The sequence below is a fragment of the Zingiber officinale genome, chromosome 1B (assembly GCF_018446385.1).
Source record: "Zingiber officinale cultivar Zhangliang chromosome 1B, Zo_v1.1, whole genome shotgun sequence".
Lineage (NCBI taxonomy): Eukaryota > Viridiplantae > Streptophyta > Magnoliopsida > Zingiberales > Zingiberaceae > Zingiber > Zingiber officinale.
The window spans coordinates 130,882,082-130,902,317 of record NC_055986.1 but is presented as its reverse complement, the minus strand read 5'-3'; the positions used below and the strand labels follow the sequence as shown (position 1 = coordinate 130,902,317).

The following is a 20,236-nucleotide window of genomic DNA, read 5'->3' as shown; positions in this document are numbered from 1 at the left end:
GCGGAGCACATGACCTTCACCGTCACGAAGACTTCTGAGGGCTACGTCCAGCCGGCGGAGATGACACCTTCGGGATCGCTGACGCTCGACTGGATCAGACGATACCCGACCCACCGCCGCCTCGTCGACTCCCTCCACATTTACAAGCACGGCCAGAACCCCGCCGAGGTCATCTGCGAGGCGCTAGCCCAGGCCCTGGTCCCGTACTACCCGATCGCCGGCCGGATCGTGCAAATGGAAGGCTGCGAGCCCCGGATCGAGTGCACCGGGGAGGGCGTCTGGTTCGTGGCCGCCTTCGCCAACTACAGCCTCGCCGACGTCAACTATCTGGAGCGCCCCATAATGCTCGAGCAGAACGACATCCTACCCTACACCGAACTCGAGACCAGTCCTGCCAATACCTTGATGATGATTCAGGTAAGCAATTTTACTGTATTTAGAAATGAAAAAAAAAACAGAGAGCCAATGCAATTTAGGACTGTACAAACCCGCTACTTCATTCTTGCTAGATCAAGCGGAATAGAAATTGAATAACCTGAAATCTTTGTTTGATTCACTTGAATGCTCCAGATCTATTACTAGTTTGCTTCTCAAATCGATCTGTTGCTAGAAAGATTCAAACCCCTGGATCTTTAGTTCTAGATCTGGAAGCAAGAAGGACTTCGATTGGGTCAAAGTTCATAACTCATCCTAAATTTCAATCTAAGTTACATTGTTTATCCTTAATGATAATCTACTGAAATAGTGGTTATCCACCGCTTGAACATTGAAACTGTAGCAGTAAGGTTTTTGAAGAAATGATAAGAACAGTGGAACCCAGCTGGTTTGATGACTAGCTTGTTCTTTTCTTCTTCAACGAACCATTAGTTCTGTTGAACGAACCATCTAAGTTCAACCTTGTAGTCTTAATTGAGAGATTATCCAAATCATCCAACTTCTCTAATTTATCATCAAGATTTACTCATAAATATATCCTGTTTTGGAATTTTGTTTTTAGAAAAGAGAAAAAAATAACATTAGCTCTAAATCAACTTAGTTTCTGCATTCAAATTCAGACATTCTCTTTGCCAGAACAAGAGCTAGAGTATTTCCAACTAACATTGCAGGCTCGAGTAGTTGAAACTCATGTCTTGTTCTTGTCTCCAATTTATGCTTATCTTCTTCAACAAGAATCCACATTGATGCTAGAAAAGAAATCAGACCATGCTTACATTAATTTATTTATGCCTCAATCATGGAGATTACCATTTGTGTAACTAGCTCTCTTAGCTTTAAGCATGACTTCTGCGTCATCATAGAGAATAATAGGATCAATTGAATGTTGCAATGTTGCGGTTATCTACTCCTAAGTAACTTTGGTGCTTGCATTAAAACAACAGGTTACTAAGTTCACATGTGGTGGGTTCCTCATTGGTGTAAGGTTCAACCACGCATCCGCTGATGGCTTAGGATTGGCACAAGTCATTTCCGCCATTGGTGACCTTATATTCTGAAGATTGAAAAGGGCTACTATGGCAATTCTGAAGGTTGTGAGTATTTAATAGTATATAGGTGGTAATAATATCATATTTCACATGATTTACTACGGTTAACATGTTTACTGGTTCAAAAATACCATGTTTACTGGTTCAAAAATGGTTGCTGTACTGATGTGTAAAGAAGGAAGAACGACATCTTATCAAGCATATGGACGTTGTTTTGTGCAAAAGAATCATGAGTTTCAAGTAATAATTAAGATTTTCAATTTGTTCAAGGCTGCGGCCCGAATTGCATGTTAATCAACTTCCTTCTAGTGATTTGATGGAAAAGGAGATAGTGGGTTGGATAAGAAATGGTTTTCAATCAAATACGAATCCAAATATTAGTACTACATTCATAACTTTACTTATTAACCATAGACAATACCATAATCATGATGAAAATTAACGACACTGCTTTTATATTTTGGATGGCTATGATACAGAGTCAAAATCTTACCAACCATATCTAACTATTGGCTATAGCAGTAAACATGGTAATATTTTGTAGAAAATACCATGTTTACTGGTTCAAAAATGATTTTTTGCTACCTTCATATTGACATGTTGAATTTTTAAATCCTTTCTTTGCACTCTAGAATCAAAGCCATATTTTATATGAATAGTTTAGTACATCGGAAAACTACATTTGCTATTGGAAAATTTCAAGTCAAATTGTGTTTGATAAAGCTACAAGTTCTGCAAACCAAAGAAACCAGAACATATGTTGATTTCGACTTTAGTTCATGTGTAAGAATTCAAATGAAATATATGCTGTTCTTTTTGCACTGCATCTCTAATTATGTATTTACATCTCACAGTGGTTTCCCTAGCATCTCCAATTATACTATTCTTTTTTCTATATTTCCATGGTGGAAACAAAGTAGCACATGTATAGGTGTTTCTCACCTCAAAATATATTGGGAGAGGGTGGATTTTGTTCTGTTTACAAAGGGTGCTTACCTGATGGAAGAGAAGTGGCCGTGAAGCAATTAAAAATTGAAAGTAGGCAAGGTGACCGTGAGTTCAAATCTGAAGTGGAGATTATCAGCCGTGTGCACCATCGCCATTTGGTTTCTCTTGTAGGGTATTGCATATCATACGATCAAAGGCTGCTTGTGTATGATTTTGTGCCCAATGGAACACTTGAATCTCATCTTCATGGTACAATTATTATTTATTTATTGAAGTAGTCTTACCATTTTTTTTATTGAAAACCAATGGATCTGTTTGATTTATCTCTGCATTTTCAGGGAAGAACACAAGACCTGTAATGGATTGGGCAACCAGGGTGAAGCCGTCAATCCATTTTGATCAATATATCTAGTAGAAATAAACATGCAGATCATTGTCTTCGAGGCCAGCTAGCTATTTTGTGTTTTTTTTGTTTTAAATTTGAATGTTACTATCTACTTTGAAACAGAAATATTCAGTCTTTATGTATAGTTGAATTTTCCTGTAAATACTAATACTTTGTAGTTGAATTCTATTGTTTGGTACGAGTTTGAAATCATTAGCTGAGCTAATTAATGTTATTTTATATGTCAAATTCGAATTTGGACATGGTAAAAGAAAATTAATATTTTTGTAAATATAAAAAAATGATTTTGTAAATAGATTTTTTTTAAATTTTTTTTTCAAAAAGACAACGCTTTTAAAGCGTTGCATAAGTGTTGTCTTTGCCAAAAACAACAACGCTTTTAAAGCGTTGTAATAATGATGTTTTTGCAAAAAATACACAACGCTTTTAAAGCGTTGTCTTTGCTACAAACGACAACGCTTTAAAAGTGTTGTCGTTGAACAGACTTTTAACAACAGTGCCTTTAACAACGCTTTTTCAGGCACAAAGACAACGCTTTAAAAGCGTTGTCTATTAGCTTTTTTCTTGTAGTGTTACCTTGAGCATCGGAAACCCGACCTCTAGTTGGGTTGCCTTTCATTCGGCTCGGGGGATTCTTGGCCGGTCGGCCATCTCCGTCCGGTCGGTCGGATCTCAGGGTTGAATCTCTTAACCTTTGACCTCCACGTGTCATTAATCTTGCGCCCATGAGGATCCTCTGTCCTTACCATCAGATCAGAGTCAATATTACTAAAAGATGAATTTTATGAGACTATTTATAAAGATGTTTGAAATAGTTTGAGAAATTAGTGAAATAAATTGTGGAGGTTGATAGAATCTCCTGTCGCCCTCATTTGTAGGAAATCGAATTTAATTAATTTGAACCTAATCAACCAGCTTATTTTGTCACTGTCACCCTCATTTGTAGAAAATATAATTTAATTAATTCGAACCTAATCAATTAATCAGCTTTTTTCTTATTAATGCTTATTTCCTTATCTGCTATGCCTATTAATTTCGAAGATGAGCGGCCTTTAAAATAAATTGGGAATTCATTAAAATTATGATTAAAGTTAAAAAAAAAACAAAGGTAGTTGCGCCATCGCCGGCAAATCAATCAGCTTATTGATATTGATAGATAACCCATTTAAATCGATGGAATATATAATATATATTCATATTACAATATAAATCATGCCCTTTAAATGCTCGACACCTACTCACGGTCAAATAAATAAATAAAATAAAATAATTCGCTCAGAGGAAGTAAATACTATTAATCATTTGTGTAGGTATATGCACTAAGTTTTGATCAAAAATTCAAGTGATAACATCTCATATCTCAATCAGTGCACGATATTAATCAGTAAAAGATATTTCTATCAACAGATAAATCATCATGAATAATTATTAATTTTTAGAATAATGATTGACACAGTAAAAAAAAAAATATTTACTTTAACTATATCAAAATTCGAATTTCAAACTAAATTCGAACTTCAGATTTTACAATGACAGACGGCTCAACACCTACTTACGCTTGGAGATAAGATTGCACGTGTTGCCTTCTTCCCGATCTCGTCAAGTTCCATGAAAACTAACTTTTTTATTAATTTATTTGACTGTTCAATTTCGTTAGTTGCTGCGTTTTTACAGTTTATCAATTTTATGTTCTTAGTCAATTTATTTATCTCGCGAAAATAAGATTTATTTTCTGTCACCGTGCCAACGACATTAATTGTTATAGATAGTGCGGGAAGGAGACTGCACTGGGCGGCCAAACCTCCTGCGGCGTCACTGGCACAACCTCCGGCGAGGGATGCCTTAGTAACATGGTCGGCAGTGGCGTTGGTACCTCCGGCCCATGAGGATTGGGGATCGGCACCTCGGGACGATCAGGCGGGGAAGGCATGGGCGGCCGCGGTAAATCCGGTCCCGGCTGAGGAGTTCTAGGTAGCGGAGGCTGAGCCGGAGGTGGTGGGATGATCTCTGGGGGAATGTCAATCCCCGGCAGGTCGTCGGGCGGGTACGGAGGCAGCTCCTGCGGCGGAGGCCGAGGGACCTCCGGCGGAATGCCTGCGCATTTTGGTGCAAAGGAGAAGAGGAGTGGCGCGGCGGCTCGAGAGTGATGCTGTTTCACATGAGTTGTCCTTCCGGTGGTGATGGTGGGGGAGCGGCGGCAGAGACGGAGGGAGACGGTGGAGGTCTTGAGAAGGTGGGCTGCGCAGGAAGCCATCGCCGTTTGATTCGACGGTTATATCTGGATAGTTTTAAGTGCGCGTAGTCGGTTAGCGCATGCTGACACGTAGGAAGAGTTGTTGTGAAACGTGTGACTATCTGAGCGTCTGAAAAGACACGAGTACAAAAACTATTAATTATTATTTTGAAGTTCTATATATATTTTTTTATTTTTTAAAATTCTTGATTTTTTTTTGCTTGTATTTCATTTTGCCTTTTCAAAGGGAAATATTATTACTAGATTATTATTTTTTAAAATTAATTTTTCTATTAATTTTTACTTAACTTTCGAGTTTTATCTTCTTTTCTATCGTAATTCTTTAGTAAACATAACCTGATCTTGTTAGAGCAGCGGGGTGAATTGTATGTAAAACAGTATATATCCTCCTCAAGATTTTTATCTCAAAAAGATAATAACAATAATAAAAGAAATAACAAGAAATAAAAGGGGGATTGACAATTAACTTGGTTACAACCCAGGGATTGTTAATCTAAGGCGGTGGGAAAACACACTAGAAAAGTCTCCTTCTCTAAATGCGGAGAAGTCTTTTACACAATAAGAGAGCATAGAAGTTGCTAGGAAGTTATTACTGAGTTGATTTATTAGCTCCTTAATCCTCGCTTGAAGTTGCACTACCTTCTCACCATTATTTATCCGGAGGTTCGTTAGCTGAGTCCGGAGGATGTCCCGCCTTGCCAATTTTGCTTCTGAGGTACCTTCGTGAAGTTTCAGAAATTTTTCCTAGAGATCTTTGGCGGAGTCGTAGTTTTCGGTCCGACTTACCTCCTAGGGCGGCAGAACGCTGAGCAGGTGGAATTCCGCCTTTCCGTTGGTCACAAAATCTACTTGCTTTTTCTTCGTCCAGTTGTATTTTTCCTTGTCTTTAGGTGTTGCAAAATCATATTTCATAATAAGAAGAATATCAAACTATGTTTTGAAAAATACATCCATTTTACGTTTCTACGTAGAGAAGTCTCCGTCGAACTTAGCTTCGAGGGATGAATGTTCGCTCCGGCTATTGTCTTGATCTTTGTGCTTCAGTTGACGGTTAGTCCTTCTGAGACGGTCAGACTCTGATACCACTTGTTGGAGCAGTGGGGCCGATAAAAGGGGGATGAATTACCTATAAAATAGGGTATATTCTCCTTAAGACTTTCAACTGAACGATGCGATAATTAAAATATGAAATATTATCATATTAAATCTTGGAATCGAAATTCGACGATTCGAATATACTTTTCTGTATGTCTTAATTATTCGTACTAATGACTAATAATTATCTATTATTTATTGATTTATTTTTTTTTCTGTATTGATTTATGGATAAATTAAATAAAACTAAAATAAATGAACTATTTTTTACCACATAAATAGAAAACACAACTCCTCACAATCGCCATGGCGAATAGGCTATGGGCCATGAGCCGATCGTACCACTGGAATGACGGACGCTAGAGATCAGTGTCTTTTTGCCTCTTTGAAAGAATCGCAAATAGGGCCTATGCCCTATGGCCAGAGATGCACAAATGTATCTCCTGTTGTCCAACTCACGAGGAATAGTAATAAAATTTCTGTCCAAAACTTCGAACTAATATCTGAAATACGGTATAATTCAATTGAAAATTAAAACCATCATAAATTTTTACCACAAAGCATATCCACTAAAATAAATATATTATAATAATAAAGAAGTTGAAAATTTAATAACATTTTCACGCAAACTCTATCACAAATACTAAGGTAACGTTTTAGTTTAGGGTATTAGAAATCAGAATGAGGGAATGGATCATAATAAAAATATAAAATATTTAGTTAATGAGTTTGAAAATAATAATTTTAAAATTATTCTTAAATAATTTGAAAAAGGATAAAATCTAATTAAAATGATAATTTTAGAATTTATTCCTATTTCTTTAAACGTCTTTTTTTTTCTCCCTAATTCATTCTACTGCTCTTTATCCTCTATTATCTCATCTTGTTACTGGAAAATTCATTTCTCTCTTCATAATACTTACCGTTACACAAAAAGAGTAATCTCATTTCTTCATCTATTATCTCATCTTGTTACTGGAAAATTCATTTTTCTCTTCATAATACTTACCGTTACACAAAAAGAGTAATCTCATTTCTTCATCAGTTCCATCTTGTTACTGGAAAATTCATTTCTCTCTTCATAATACTTACCGTTACACAAAAAGAGTAATCTCATTTCTTCATCTATTATCTCATCTTGTTACTGGAAAATTCATTTTTCTCTTCATAATACTTACCGTTACACAAAAAGAGTAATCTCATTTCTTCATCAGTTCCATCTTCAAATCTCAAATAGATTTTTTTTCTTTTCATATTTCCTATCTTGTAAAAATATTTTATAATTTTACTTAAACAGATGGTATTTTCCCGATATTATCTTATTATATAGTTCTATATTTTTTTTATCTTGTTTTTTAGATTTTGAGTCTTGTTAGATTAGAAACTGATCTCCCTCTCCGTTTGTAATATTCTTTTAAATAGATTTTGGATTTGGATTAATAGCGTCAATTAATTTATGTATGCTAATATGCTTTGCTTATTAAAATTTTACTATTTTTTCTAATTTAGATATTAAGCTTTAATGTAACCATGAATATTTTTGACAGATCTCGGTTCTATTTTTTTATTTAGTTAAGGAGAAGCTCATTATTGAATCTAAGAAAGTTCAGTCTTTGAACTTAATCTTGGGAATCTTGGGGGGAGTGGTTCTCGATGTAATTACTTTTACAAGGTGTATATTTCTGTTAGTGCATGTTGTACTGATAATTATGTTTTGATGTATGACAAATAAGTTGAAGTTAAATGTGTTTTTATCTAATTTTTACCAATTGTGCAGGACTTGATAGGTCTAGAGGACCGGAACACCAGGCTGAAGTTCAGCTAGGTTAATAGCTGACACGAAGTCTAGATTAGTTGAGATTTGGCAGAAGAAAGTTCAACTAGGTTGATTGCTTGCACGAAGTCTAGATCGATTGAGATCTGATAGGAAGAAATCCAGATTGTTTGAAATCTGACAGGAAGTCCTAGTGGGTCAAGAGACCTGACATCAAGAAAGTCTACAAATGGTAAGTGAGGTAAGTCACTGGAGGAGAGAGGTCCAGTGAGGACGAGTCCCGGTGGGACTATAGGTGCAGTCCACCTTAGAGCCATTTGAGAAATCTAAGCTGAAACCATGACTAGATCCTGGTCTTGGGAAGATAGGATTTAAGTCATAAACTAATTATATTCTTAATATGCTAACTTTATTTTACAGGATAAATATATTATGGTTACCTAAACTAACTCTTTTTTGCAGGAAAGAGAAAAGCGAGAAATTGTGGTCTAGGCGCCTCGGAGTCCGAGCGCCTAGAGTTGTTCCGGGTGCTCAAACTAGTTTTGATGAGGGATAGGCGGGTGCCTGGCCAGACACCCTGTGGTCCGGGAGCTCGGAGATGCTCCAGGCGCCCAGATCAGCAAAACACATCCAGAAGCTGAGTTAGAGTGCGACGACTAGCAGAACCCACATCAACAGTCCAGGCGCCTGAAGGGGGTTCGGACACCCGGAGGTGGATAAACTTTGAGGATGAAGTTTCGACGAGAGCTCTCCATGTCAGCGCAATCCAGACACCCAGGAGAGGATCCAGACGTCTGGACGGAGCTATAAAAGGAGGCTTCGACCAGCAACTTAAACACATCAATTGCTACAACTTTCGTACTCACGCCCTGCTCCGAAAGGTCTCCGGGATACCTAAAAGTTGCATCGACAATCCACGCTCAAGTTTTTAAAGTTGTATTGTCGGTATAATTTAATTCCTACAATTGTACTTAAATTCTGTAATTGCTTCTTGATTATAGTGATTATCCAGCGAAAGCACTCAGTGAGTGCAAACTTTGGAGTAAGAGTTGTCGAAGGCTTCGAACTAAGTAAAAACTATTGTGTTAGTATGTTGAGTTTGTTTGTTTTTCACTGTGTATTATCGTTATTTTTAAAAAAGCAAAAAATGCTATTCACCCCCCTCTAGCGTCTTTACGATCCTACAAGTAGTATCAGAGCGAGATACCGCTCTGAATTGTTGCAACAATCAATCAAGCAAAAGGGAGTTCTCTTGTTTTTTCTCTTTTTTTCTCATTCAATTTTAAGATTTTTGACCTAGTTCAAATTGTTACAATCATCTCTTTTGGACAAGCTTTTTGCCTTGCAAAATACTCTAAATTGGTGCAACACCAATCCAATTTCTTTTTATACTTATCATCCTCCCACACTACTTATCCCAAGACCTAGTCTTGAAATTTATTTTTAATTGTGTTGTGAAAGAAAAATGGAGCATGATCCTGTCTGAATCGATGAGTCAATGGACGTTGGGCACGTGGCGCTCTCCTAGTTGCTGACGTAGATCTCCGACCGGTCGTATAGAGCTCCAGGAAACCTGCACAGAAGTCAGGCCGGGAAGGGGTTCCCGGCGACGACCCTCCGACGCTCAAGTCAGGTAATTGGACAACAAAGAGGTGGCTCCGAATATGCTAGAATGCGTACCTCCGGCGAAGTGTGAGGCTCTTTATATAGAGCTGGGAAGGGGCTCACGCACACACACCGAGGCTAATACGTGTCCTAAGCCCATACCTCCGTATGGGCTTGTCAGAAAAGCTTACCTGACGCCATACTGCTATAGTCCGAGCACATCTTTGATGGGACATTGGAACCCTCTGTCATAGATCCTGCGTATGGCCTGCTCGTCGAACATACCTACTGTCAGAAGATGTCTCCTTGTCCTTTTGTCTCTTTTCACCACATGCCGAGCGTCCGGCCGGTCGGCAGTTCCATCACGTCCGGCCGGTCAGTCCGCTCGGGAGAATCCCAGTAGTGTGCTCCGTGGACTATTGGCAGTATTGCTACTTTATGCCTTCGGCCGAGCGAGCCACCCGCTCAGCCATATGACCTTGTTCAATATGAGCGTCGGAACCCCAACTCCCGCTGGGGTGCCTTTGCTTTCAGTTAGACTCCGGTCGGCCGGTTGGTCCAACACCTTTTCCGGTCGGTCGGTCGGCCCACCCTTCTCCGATAATCCTTTTAACCTTTTGACCTCCACGTGGCGTTGACTTCTCGGCAAGGCTCCAGAGGTTGAGGCTATTTCATCCGACCGGACCCCCTCTCACTTGGACGCGCCAGCGGACCCTCTTGAGGTCGTTCCAGTTAGCGTCCTTCCGCCCGCTTCCCGCCAAGTCCAACGCTCAGCCATTTTATCCCAATTTTCGGCGCCGGCCTCCGATCCTCTTCCATCCTCCGCTCGGACGACCTCCCGCCATGGCCGTACTGTTAGAGCTACCTTGCATCTACCCACCGAGGAGCTTCTACCCGAGTCCGAGCGACCTACCGCGCCCGAGCAGGCAATCACCATGAAGGGGCCCCTAGCTGAGATGTGGGCCGACGCTCGAGCGCGCACCGCGATGATCCCCCTTCGCAATTTGGTCAACAGCCACATGCAAGAGGCCACGGGGGTAAGTTCGTTTCCTTGCAAGTTTTTTATGCATTCTTTCCGATCGGCCTATTAATGATTTTGTTAATTGCAGAGATGAGTAGAGGAGATAGCTGTCTCCAATCGCCTGGCGATGGTGGATGAGGAATTAAGACAACTGAAGGCGGCAAGCAGTCCGTCCGGCTCCCAAGGTCCTTCATATGCCGAACTGCAGAAGGAGCTGAAGAAGGCCCAAGACTTGTTGGCGGCCGAGCAGAAGATGGCCGATCAAGCCCACGCTTTAGCCGAGTTCGAGCACGTGAATAAATCTCTGGATCGCAAGATAAGCCTGGCGACCGAGCGGAAGAACACGGCTATCTCCGACCTGGAGAAGAAGAATGTTGAGGCTCGGGGCCTGGAGGAGAAAGTTAAAGAGCTGATGGACCAACTGGCCAACGAGAAGGTTGCTCGAACGGACGAGGTGGCAAAGCTCGAAGCTGCTTTACAAGAACACAAGGCAGCTGCCGATGCTTCCCGAGCAGCCTTTAAAGAGTACCAGGAGGCCGAACCAAGCCGGGTAGCTGCCCTGAGACAGAATTATATCCGCTCACCCCAATTTTTGGAGAAAGTTTGTGAGCGGATGTATACTGCGTTTGACCTTGCCATGGCCGCCACCACCACATACTTGAAGTCCAAGGGACAACTTCCTGAGTCCGCCGTCATCCCGGCAGCAGATCAAGTGGCGCTCCTCGACAACATCCCGAAGGACCTCTATGATTACCTGGAGTAGGAGTTTCACATGTAATTCGGTCGCTCGGCCAAAGACACTCTTTTTTTGTAATTTGGCCACTCGGCCATAGTCTCTTTAATATGATATCCTTTCGCTTGTTTTGTCCTTTTGTTAGTTAATATGTGTGTTGTCCGCTCGCCTCTTATCACACCCCTTGTGATCGAAAAGTATTTTGCGTAACTTTTCCGCTTGGGGGAATATGTCCTGTTTCGACAGAAGAGGTTGTTCGCTGGATGTTGATTAAGTACCTTTGGTTACTGGACCGAGTGGAACGTAGAGGCGGTCGAACGATATTGGCGGCGAATACCTTGGGTACTTGCTCCCAAGTCCTCTTTATTGCCTCCGTCCGGCCGGAGGGTTTATAGACGCCGGCTCGTCTCTCGATTTTTAACGTCGGAGCTAGACGGTCTTCCGCTCGGAGGGTTTATAGACGCTGGCTCGTCTCTCGATTTTTAACGTCGGAGCTCGACGGTCTTCCGCTCGGAGGGTTTATAGACGCCGGCTCGTCTCTCGATTTTTAATGTCGAAGCTCGACGGTCTTCCGCTCGGAGGGTTTATAGACGCCGGCTCATCTCTCGATTTTTAACGTCGGAGCTCGACGGTCTTCCGCTCAGAGGTTTTATAGACGCTGGCTCGTCTCTCGATTTTTAACGTCGGAGCTCGACGGTCTTCCGCTCGGGGGGTTTATAGACGCCGGCTCGTCTCTAGATTTTTAACGTCGGAGCTCGACGGTCTTCAAGGCTAATTTTAACACTGCCGTTCGGCGAAGCTATTTGCCATCCTTTATCATTTTGCTTCCTGCATTACAAGGACATAGGCGACCAAAACATATGTAAAATTACATCAGCGCACCTCTCACCCAGCTCGGTACGGCTGGAGATGATTCGCGCTCCATGGCCGATCTAGCTGCCGTCTGTCTTCGTCCTCCAAATAATAAGCACCTGAGCGGAGCTTTTCGATGACTTTGAAGGGGCCCGCCCAAGGAGCCTCCAGCTTGCCGACGTCGCCGACCGGATTTACTTTCTTCCAGACAAGGTCGGCAACTTGGAATGCTCTAGGGATCACGCGCCGGTTGTAGTTCTGCTTCATTCTTTGCCGGTACGCCATCAGCCGGATAAACGCCTTGTCTCGCTCCTCGTCGACCAAATCCAGCTCCATGTTCCTCCGCTGGGCATTATCGTCATCATAATTTTGGATCCGGTCGGACTCGACACCAACTTCAACCGGGATCACCGCTTCGCCGCCATATACCAAGTGGAATGGCGTCACGCCCGTTCCCTCCTTCGGGGTCGTTCGGATGACCCATAGGACGCCCGACACTTCATCCACCCAGCTTCCTCCCAAATGATCGAGCCGAGCACGCAGAATGCGAAGAATTTCTCGGTTGGCTACTTCGGCTTGACCATTGCTTTGGGAGTACGCCACGGACGTGAAGTGCTGCTCGATGCCATAGCTTTTGCACCAATCTTCGAGCAACTTTCCCGCGAACTACCGCCCGTTATCGGAAACAAGTCGACGGGGGATGCCGAATCGGCAGATGATATGTTGCCAGGTAAACTTCTTGACCATCTGCTCGGTGATCTTGGCTAGTGGCTCGGCCTCTACCCATTTGGAAAAATAATCGACCGCCACCAGTAGAAATTTCCGCTGCCCGGTTGCCATAGGAAACGGGCCCACAATATCCATTCCCCATTGGTCGAATGGACAGGACACGGTAGCTGCTTTCATTTCCTCCGTCGGTCGGTGGGAGAAGTTATGATACTTCTGACAGGAAAGGCACGTCGCGACGGTCCGAGCGGCGTCTGCTTGCAGGGTTGGCCAAAAGTATCCAGCCAACAGGATTTTCTTAGCCAACGATTGTCTGCCCGGATGCCCTTCGCATGATCCTTGATGCACTTCTTGGAGGATGTACGCCGTATCTTCCGATCTCACGCACTTCAAAAGCGGGCGGGAGAAAGCCTTCTTGTAGAGTTGGTCTCCAATGAGCGTGAACCGACCGGCTCTCCTCCTCAGTATCTGGGCTTCATCCCGATCGGAAGGTGTAACACCCGAGTGGAGAAACTCCATAATGGGTGTCCTCCAATCGCTCGGAAACGCGAGGCCCTCTATCCGGTCGACGTGCGCCACCAAAGATACTTGTTCAATTGACTGCTGGATGACGACCGGAGATATTGAACTTGCAAGTTTGGCTAACTCATCCGCAGCCTGGTTCTCCGCTCGGGGTATCTTCTGGATAATGACCTCTCTGAAGTTGGCCTTGAGTTTTTCGAATGCTTCAGTGTAAAGTTTGAGCCGAGCGTTGTTAATCTCGAAAATGCCAGAGAGCTGCTGCGCGGCCAACTGAGAATCCGAATGCAGCGTCACCAGACCGGCGCCCACATGCCGGGCGGCTTGTAAGCCGGCTATAAGGGCCTCGTACTCAGCTTCGTTGTTTGTAGCCCTGTAATCCAGCCGGACGGATAAATGCATCCTTTCTTCATGGGGAGAGAGAAATAGTAAGCCAATTCCGCTCCCGAGTCGAGTGGACGATCCGTCCACAAATATTTTTCACATAGCTTCGGGCTCTGGCCTCTGTACTTCAGTGACTAAATCGGCCAAGGACTGCACCTTTATCGCCGAACGGGGTTGATACTGAATGTCGAATTCGCTCAACTCCGTGGTCCATTTGATGAGCCGTCCGGATGCTTCTGGATTCAGCAGCACTCTTCCCAAGGGGCTATTTGTCCGGACAATGATAGTATGTGCCAAGAAATAGGGGCGAAGTCTCCGAGCGGAGAGGACCAAAGCAAAAGCCAGCTTCTCAAGCCCAGTGTAGCGAGATTCAGCGTCCTTTAAAATATGATTTAAGAAATATACAGGTTCTTCTCGGCTCGCCTTCACTAATGCCGAACCCACTGCTTGATCAGTTGAAGACAAGTAAATACAGAGTGGCTCACCCACAGCTGGCTTGGCTAGCACAGGCAGAGAGTTCAAGTACGTCTTCAGCTCTTCGAACGCCCGATCGCATTCTTCATCCCAATGAAACTTGGTAGCCTTACGCAAGATTTTGAAAAACGGGAGACTCCGATTAGCCGTCTTCGAAATGAACCTGGACAATGCTGTTATCCGACCGGTCAAGCGCTGTACTTCCCTCAGATTTATTGGAGGCGGCATATCTTGAAGTGCTTTCACCTTGCTGGGATTTGCTTCGATGCCCCGCTCGATCACTATATAGCCCAAGAAACGTCCGCCTTTTGCCCCGAACAGACACTTCTGAGGGTTCAGCTTAACTCCATACTGCCTCAGTGTTTGGAAAGTCTCTTCCATGTTTTTTAAGAGATCAGCAGCTCGGACAGACTTGATGAGAATATCATCCACGTACACTTCCAAATTTCGTCCGATCTGCTCCTTGAAAACCTTGTTCATCAAGCGTTGGTAGGTTGCCCCCGCGTTCTTCAGTCCGAACGACATCACATTGTAGCAGTATGTGCCGTCGGCGGTAACGAAGCTAACCTTTTCTTGATCTTCTCGGGCGAGCGACACTTGATGGTAGCCCTGATAGGCGTCAAGCATGCATATCAGCTCGTAGCCGGCTGTGGAGTCCACCAGTTGATCGATCCGGGGTAGAGGATAAAAATCCTTTGGGCACGCTTTATTGAGATCCCGGAAATCGATGCACACTCTCCACTTGTTGCCCGGCTTAGAGACTAGTACCACGTTCGCCAGCCAGCTCGGGAACTGGACATCGCGTATGTGGCCGGCCTCCAGGAGCCTCTCGACCTCTGCTCGGATAATGACATTTTGTTTGGCGCTGAAGTCCCTCTTCCTTTGCTTCACGGGCCAAGCGTTCGGTCGGACGTGGAGCTCGTGCTGCGCTATACTCGGCGAAATTCCGGGCAGCTCATGAGTCGACCAAACGAAGACATCACAGTTTTTCTGGAGGCATTTGATCACTTCCTCCTTATGGCTCACCTCCAGATCGGCCGCGATGAATGTGGTGGCCTTCGATCGGGTTGGGTGAATCTGCACTTCCTCTTTCTCCTCATAAATCAAAGAGGGTGGTTTTTCAGTTATAGCGTTCACCTCGATCCGTGGCGTCTTCCGCGCGGCATTAGCTTCAGCACGGACCATCTCGACATAGCATCGCCGAGCCGCCAGTTGATCTCCTCGTACTTCTCCCACTTTATCTTCCACTGGGAACTTGATTTTCTGGTGAAAGGTGGAGACAGCCGCTCGGAATTCGCTGAGAGCCGGTCATCCCAAGATGACGTTGTATGCTGATGGAGAGTCTACCACCAAGAAGTTTGCAGTCCGCGTCCTTTTGAGCGGCTCCTCTCCCAGCGAAATGGCTAGCCGGATCTGTCCGACCGACAGAACTTCATTGCCCGTAAACCCATAGAGGGGGGTTGTCATGGGCAGCAGCTCGGCTCGCTCAATTTGCAGTTGGTCGAAGGCCTTTTTGAATATAATATTGACCGAGCTTCCTGTATCAATGAAAACACGGTGAATAGTGTAGTTGGGTATTACCGCTTTGATGAGAAGGGCGTCATCATGAGGCACTTCAACTCCTTCCAAGTCCTTGGGCCCGAAGCTGATTTCGGGTCCGCTCGCCCTTTCTTGGCTACAGCCGATCGCGTGGATTTGCAGCTGCCTGACGCTCGCCTTCCTTGCTCGGTTAGAGTCACCTCCGGTCGGCCCGCCAGCTATAATGTTGATTTCGCCTCGGGAAGTGTTACTTCTATTTTCTTCCTCCCGAGCGGACGGTCGGAGTCGCTCCTTAGACATCCGGGGATTGTCTTCACGCCTCGGAGTGTGATGCCGCTCTGGAGTCTGTCTCTGTCGCCTGTCAGATATCATTCGATCGGCCTCCCGAGGTCGCTGTCGTCTGTCGGAGGATGGCGATCGGCGTTGGCCGCCCCGGGGCACGGGGTGGGCGATCAGAGGGAGGCTTCGGCAATCTCTTGTGTTGTGCATGTCGGTCCGATGAAAAGAGCAGAACATAGGGGTCCACACCTTCTTCTTTGGTTTGGGCCGCTCGGCAGCTACCTCTTGGACATGGGACCTCGCATGGTGAGAGCGGATTGCTTCGGCCCGCGGTCCTCTGGGCGGCTCCGGATGAGTGACAGGCTTCCGCTCGGCAGGTGCTGGCCGGTCTGTTGTGCCTTCTTTTCTTCGGGCCGCTTGGGCTTCCTCCACGTTGATGTATTCATTGGCCCGGTGTAGCATATGATCGTAATCTCGGGGCGGCTTCCGAATGAGCGATTGGAAGAAGTCGCCATCCACCAAGCCCTGAGTGAAGGCATTCATCATGGTTTCCGAGGTGGCCGTTGGAATATCCATAGCCACCTTGTTGAACCGCTGGATATAGGCTCGGAGCGATTCGCGGGCTTCTTGTTTGATGGCGAACAGGCTGACGCTTGTCTTCTGATAACGCCGATTGCTTGCAAAGTGGTGGAGGAAGGCTGTGCGGAAGTCTTTGAAACTGGTGATGGATCCGTCCGACAACCTCCGAAACCACCGTTGAGCCGATCCCGAGAGGGTGGTTAGGAAAACCCGACACTTCACTCCATCTATGTATTGATGAAGGGTAGCTGTGTTGTCGAACTTACCCAAATGATCGTCCGGGTCGGTGGTTCCATTGTATTCACTGATCGCCAGGGGCACATAGTGCTTTGGTAGAGGGTCTCGCAAGATGGCCTCTGAGAATTGCCGATTGATCCGCTCGGGAGAAGCGTCCGCTCGGGGGGCCTTGCCTTTTCTGTTGTCTCATATTGGCACTTCGTCTGATGAAGATCCTCGATCCCCATTAACTGCTGCGGATTCAGGAGGTGTGCGGAATAAGGCCCGATGAAATGGAACCGTGGCCTGAGGTGCTTCCGCTCGGCCCCCTGATACTGATGTCGCCTGCTGCTCAATCCGATCGGCTTGCGACTTCTGTCTCTGTTGTTCCACAAGCTTAGCTGCTCTTGTCTCGATCAGAGCGTCGAGCTCCTCTGTGGAGAGCATCACCGAATGCGGTCGTCCAACTTCGTCCATTGATTCCGATCGGATGCAGGAGCGTTCCCACAGACGGCGCCAAATTGATCCTGTCCGAATCGATGAGTCAACGGATGCTGGGCACGTGGCGCTCTCCTAGTTGCTGACGTAGATCTCCGACCAGTCGTATAGAGCTCCAGTAAACCTGCACAGAAGTCGGGCCGGGAAGGGGTTCCTGGCGACGACCCTCCGACGCTCAAGTCAGGTAATTAGACAACAAAGAGGTGGCTCCGAATATGCTAGAATGCGTACCTCCGGCGAAGTGTGAGGCTCCTTATATAGAGTTGGGAAGGGGCTCACGCACACACACCGAGGCTAATACGTGTCCTCAGCCCATACCTCCGTATGGGCTTGTCAGAAAAGCTTACCTGACGCCATACTGCTACAGTCCGAGCACGTCTTTGATGGGACATCGGAACCCTCTGTCATAAGATCCTGCGTATGGCCTGCTCGTCGAACATACCCGCTGTTAGAAGATGTCCCCTTGTCCTTTTGTCTCTTTTCACCTCATGCCGAGCGTCCGGCCGGTCGGCAATTCCATCACGTCCGGCCGGTTAGTCCGCTCGGGAGAATCCCAGTAGTGTGCTCCGTGGACTATTGGCAGTATTGCTACTTTATGCCTTCGGCCGAGCGAGCCACCCGCTCGGCCATACGACCTTGTTCAATATGAGCGTCGGAACCCCGACTCCCGTTAGGGTGCCTTTGCTTTCAGTTAGACTCCGGTCGGCCGGTTGGTCCAACACCTTTTCCGGTCGGTCGGTTGGCCCACCCTTCTCCGATAATCCTTTTAACCTTTTGACCTCCACGTGGTGTTGACTTCTCGGAAAGGGGGTCCCCTATTCTTACCGCCGAATCAGAGCACAAAGAGACGATTAGGCGAAATGTCAACGAACCACCTCTATACGAAATGGACTACTATAGAGTATGGAAGCATCAAATGGAATGCTTCGTAATGATGAATGACTTCGATTGCGTCATAACACCGAGGCGATCCACTCAAGACACAGAATCAAACACAAAGATAATAAGTTTAATTTTAAGTTTAATATCTAACGAAATTACGTGCAGAATTGGAGCATACCAAGATGCCTATAAGGGTACGTTTGGTTCGGGGTTATTCTTGATAACCTTAGTTATCCAACCAAGATTATCAACAAAAACTTTGTTTGGTTTAGGTATTCAATGATTCCCGAGTAATGTTCCATGCCCGACACGTCAGCAAAAGGGTCATGCAGCCCAGAATCGGAAAACTTCAGAAAACTAAGGTTTTTCTTGATTCCGGGGTTAATGATTTTTTTTTTTTAAAAAATACCCTCCGATAAGAAAAAACATGGAAAAAAGAGAAAAAATGTAAAAAAAATTAAAAAATGTAAAAAAAAATAAAAAAATGTTTAAAAATTTTAAAAATAAATAATTTAAAAAATAAAATTTTTTAAAAATATATAAATTTTAAAAAAAAAAATTTTAAAATTTTAAAAATAAAATAAATAAATAAAAAATAAAATTTAAAAAATGTAAAAAAATATAAATATAAATAATATAAAAAAAATATAAAAACATTTTAAAAAATAAAAAAACACATAAAAAGTAAAAAAATATACAAGAAAAAGAAAAGTAAAAAAACATGAAAATTAATAATAATAATAATATGTATAGTTAATTTTGTAATTGAGGGTAATACGGTAAAATATTAAACTAAGGTATTTATTAAAACCTTTAAACAAACAAGTTTTTATTGCATTACCTAGGTTGAACCAAACAACATTTGATTATATTTTATTTCTCATAATCTTGGTTATGTGATTACCTGGTAATCACATAACCAAGGTTATACATGATAACTTGAACCAAACGCACCCTAAGTTCTGGACTCACCTGACCAAACTTCATGAGGATCTATCAAAACTGAAGGATCAAGTTAAAGTTAAATCCAAACACGAGTCCCGCTTAATTAGGAGTCATGCTTAAGAATAGTAATATTTAGCAAAATACCCCTATAAATAGTATTTTAAATAATGTACATGATAGTTTAGAAAATCCTTCTATAAATCTGCATGATAATTTAGATATTTATGAAAATACTCCTGTAAACATATTAAACAATTTAAATTTAATTAATTCAGAAAAGTTGAAAAATTTAGATTTAATTAAATCAGAAAATTTAATATTAAATAAAATAATTAATAAAATTTAGTTGTAATTAATTCAAAAAATTTAAATTTAAATACCTCTGTAATTTTAAATAATAATTCAAACTTAAATATATCTAAAAATTTAAATGACAAAATTGAACTTAAAATAGATTAGATAAAATTAATAAATTTCTTAATAAAATATTCGATAATCTAGATAATGTTAATTTAAAAATTTCTATCCTTAAAAAAAGTAATTTAATAAATATAAATTTTAAAGATAAATCTATAAATAAAACTATTCTAATAAATTCAATTAAAAATATAAAAGATAAAAAAATATAAAGATAAAATTAAATATTTTAATAAAATCAAAACCAATATTTTAATAAAATCAAAACCAAATTAAGTAAAATCAAAATTAAAATGAATAAAAAGTTCAACTTTAAAAACAAAGTTTTAACGAATTCAAACAATTTAACTAATTTAAAATTAAAAATTAATAAAAAAAATATAAGTATTAAATATAATCTTTTAAAAAAAGATAATTCAATAGAGTCTAAATTAAAAGAAAATTTAAATCTCAAAATACACTTCTTTTAAAGAAGAAGAATTTAATCAACTTAATTAATTCAAAATTTAAAATTTAAATTGAATTTAAAATATAATTAATTAAATATTAATTAAATCCTAACTAAAACATAAATTCAAGTTCAATAATTCAAGAGGAGACATCTAT

General features: G+C 42.6%; 1 protein-coding gene and 1 long non-coding RNA gene across 5 annotated transcripts; one reads left to right on the top strand and one right to left on the bottom strand.

The window, feature by feature from the left end:
• Nucleotides 1–240: 240 nt before the first annotated feature.
• LOC121979446 lies at nucleotides 241–2,870 on the top strand. 4 transcript variants are annotated; one of them, XR_006111400.1, is made up of 4 exons: nucleotides 241–417; nucleotides 1,380–1,526; nucleotides 2,405–2,681; nucleotides 2,771–2,870. It is a non-coding gene; the product is annotated as an uncharacterized LOC121979446 (long non-coding RNA). The 4 variants fall into 4 exon arrangements; XR_006111403.1 differs by having other exon boundaries at nucleotides 2,402–2,681; XR_006111395.1 differs by having other exon boundaries at nucleotides 1,380–1,529.
• Nucleotides 2,871–4,597: 1,727 nt separating this feature from the next.
• On the bottom strand, nucleotides 4,598–5,092 carry LOC122042186 (vegetative cell wall protein gp1-like). Its single transcript, XM_042602179.1, has one exon. It carries the CDS (start codon nucleotides 5,090–5,092, stop codon nucleotides 4,598–4,600), a length of 495 nt encoding a protein of 164 aa, XP_042458113.1.
• Nucleotides 5,093–20,236: the final 15,144 nt, after the last annotated feature.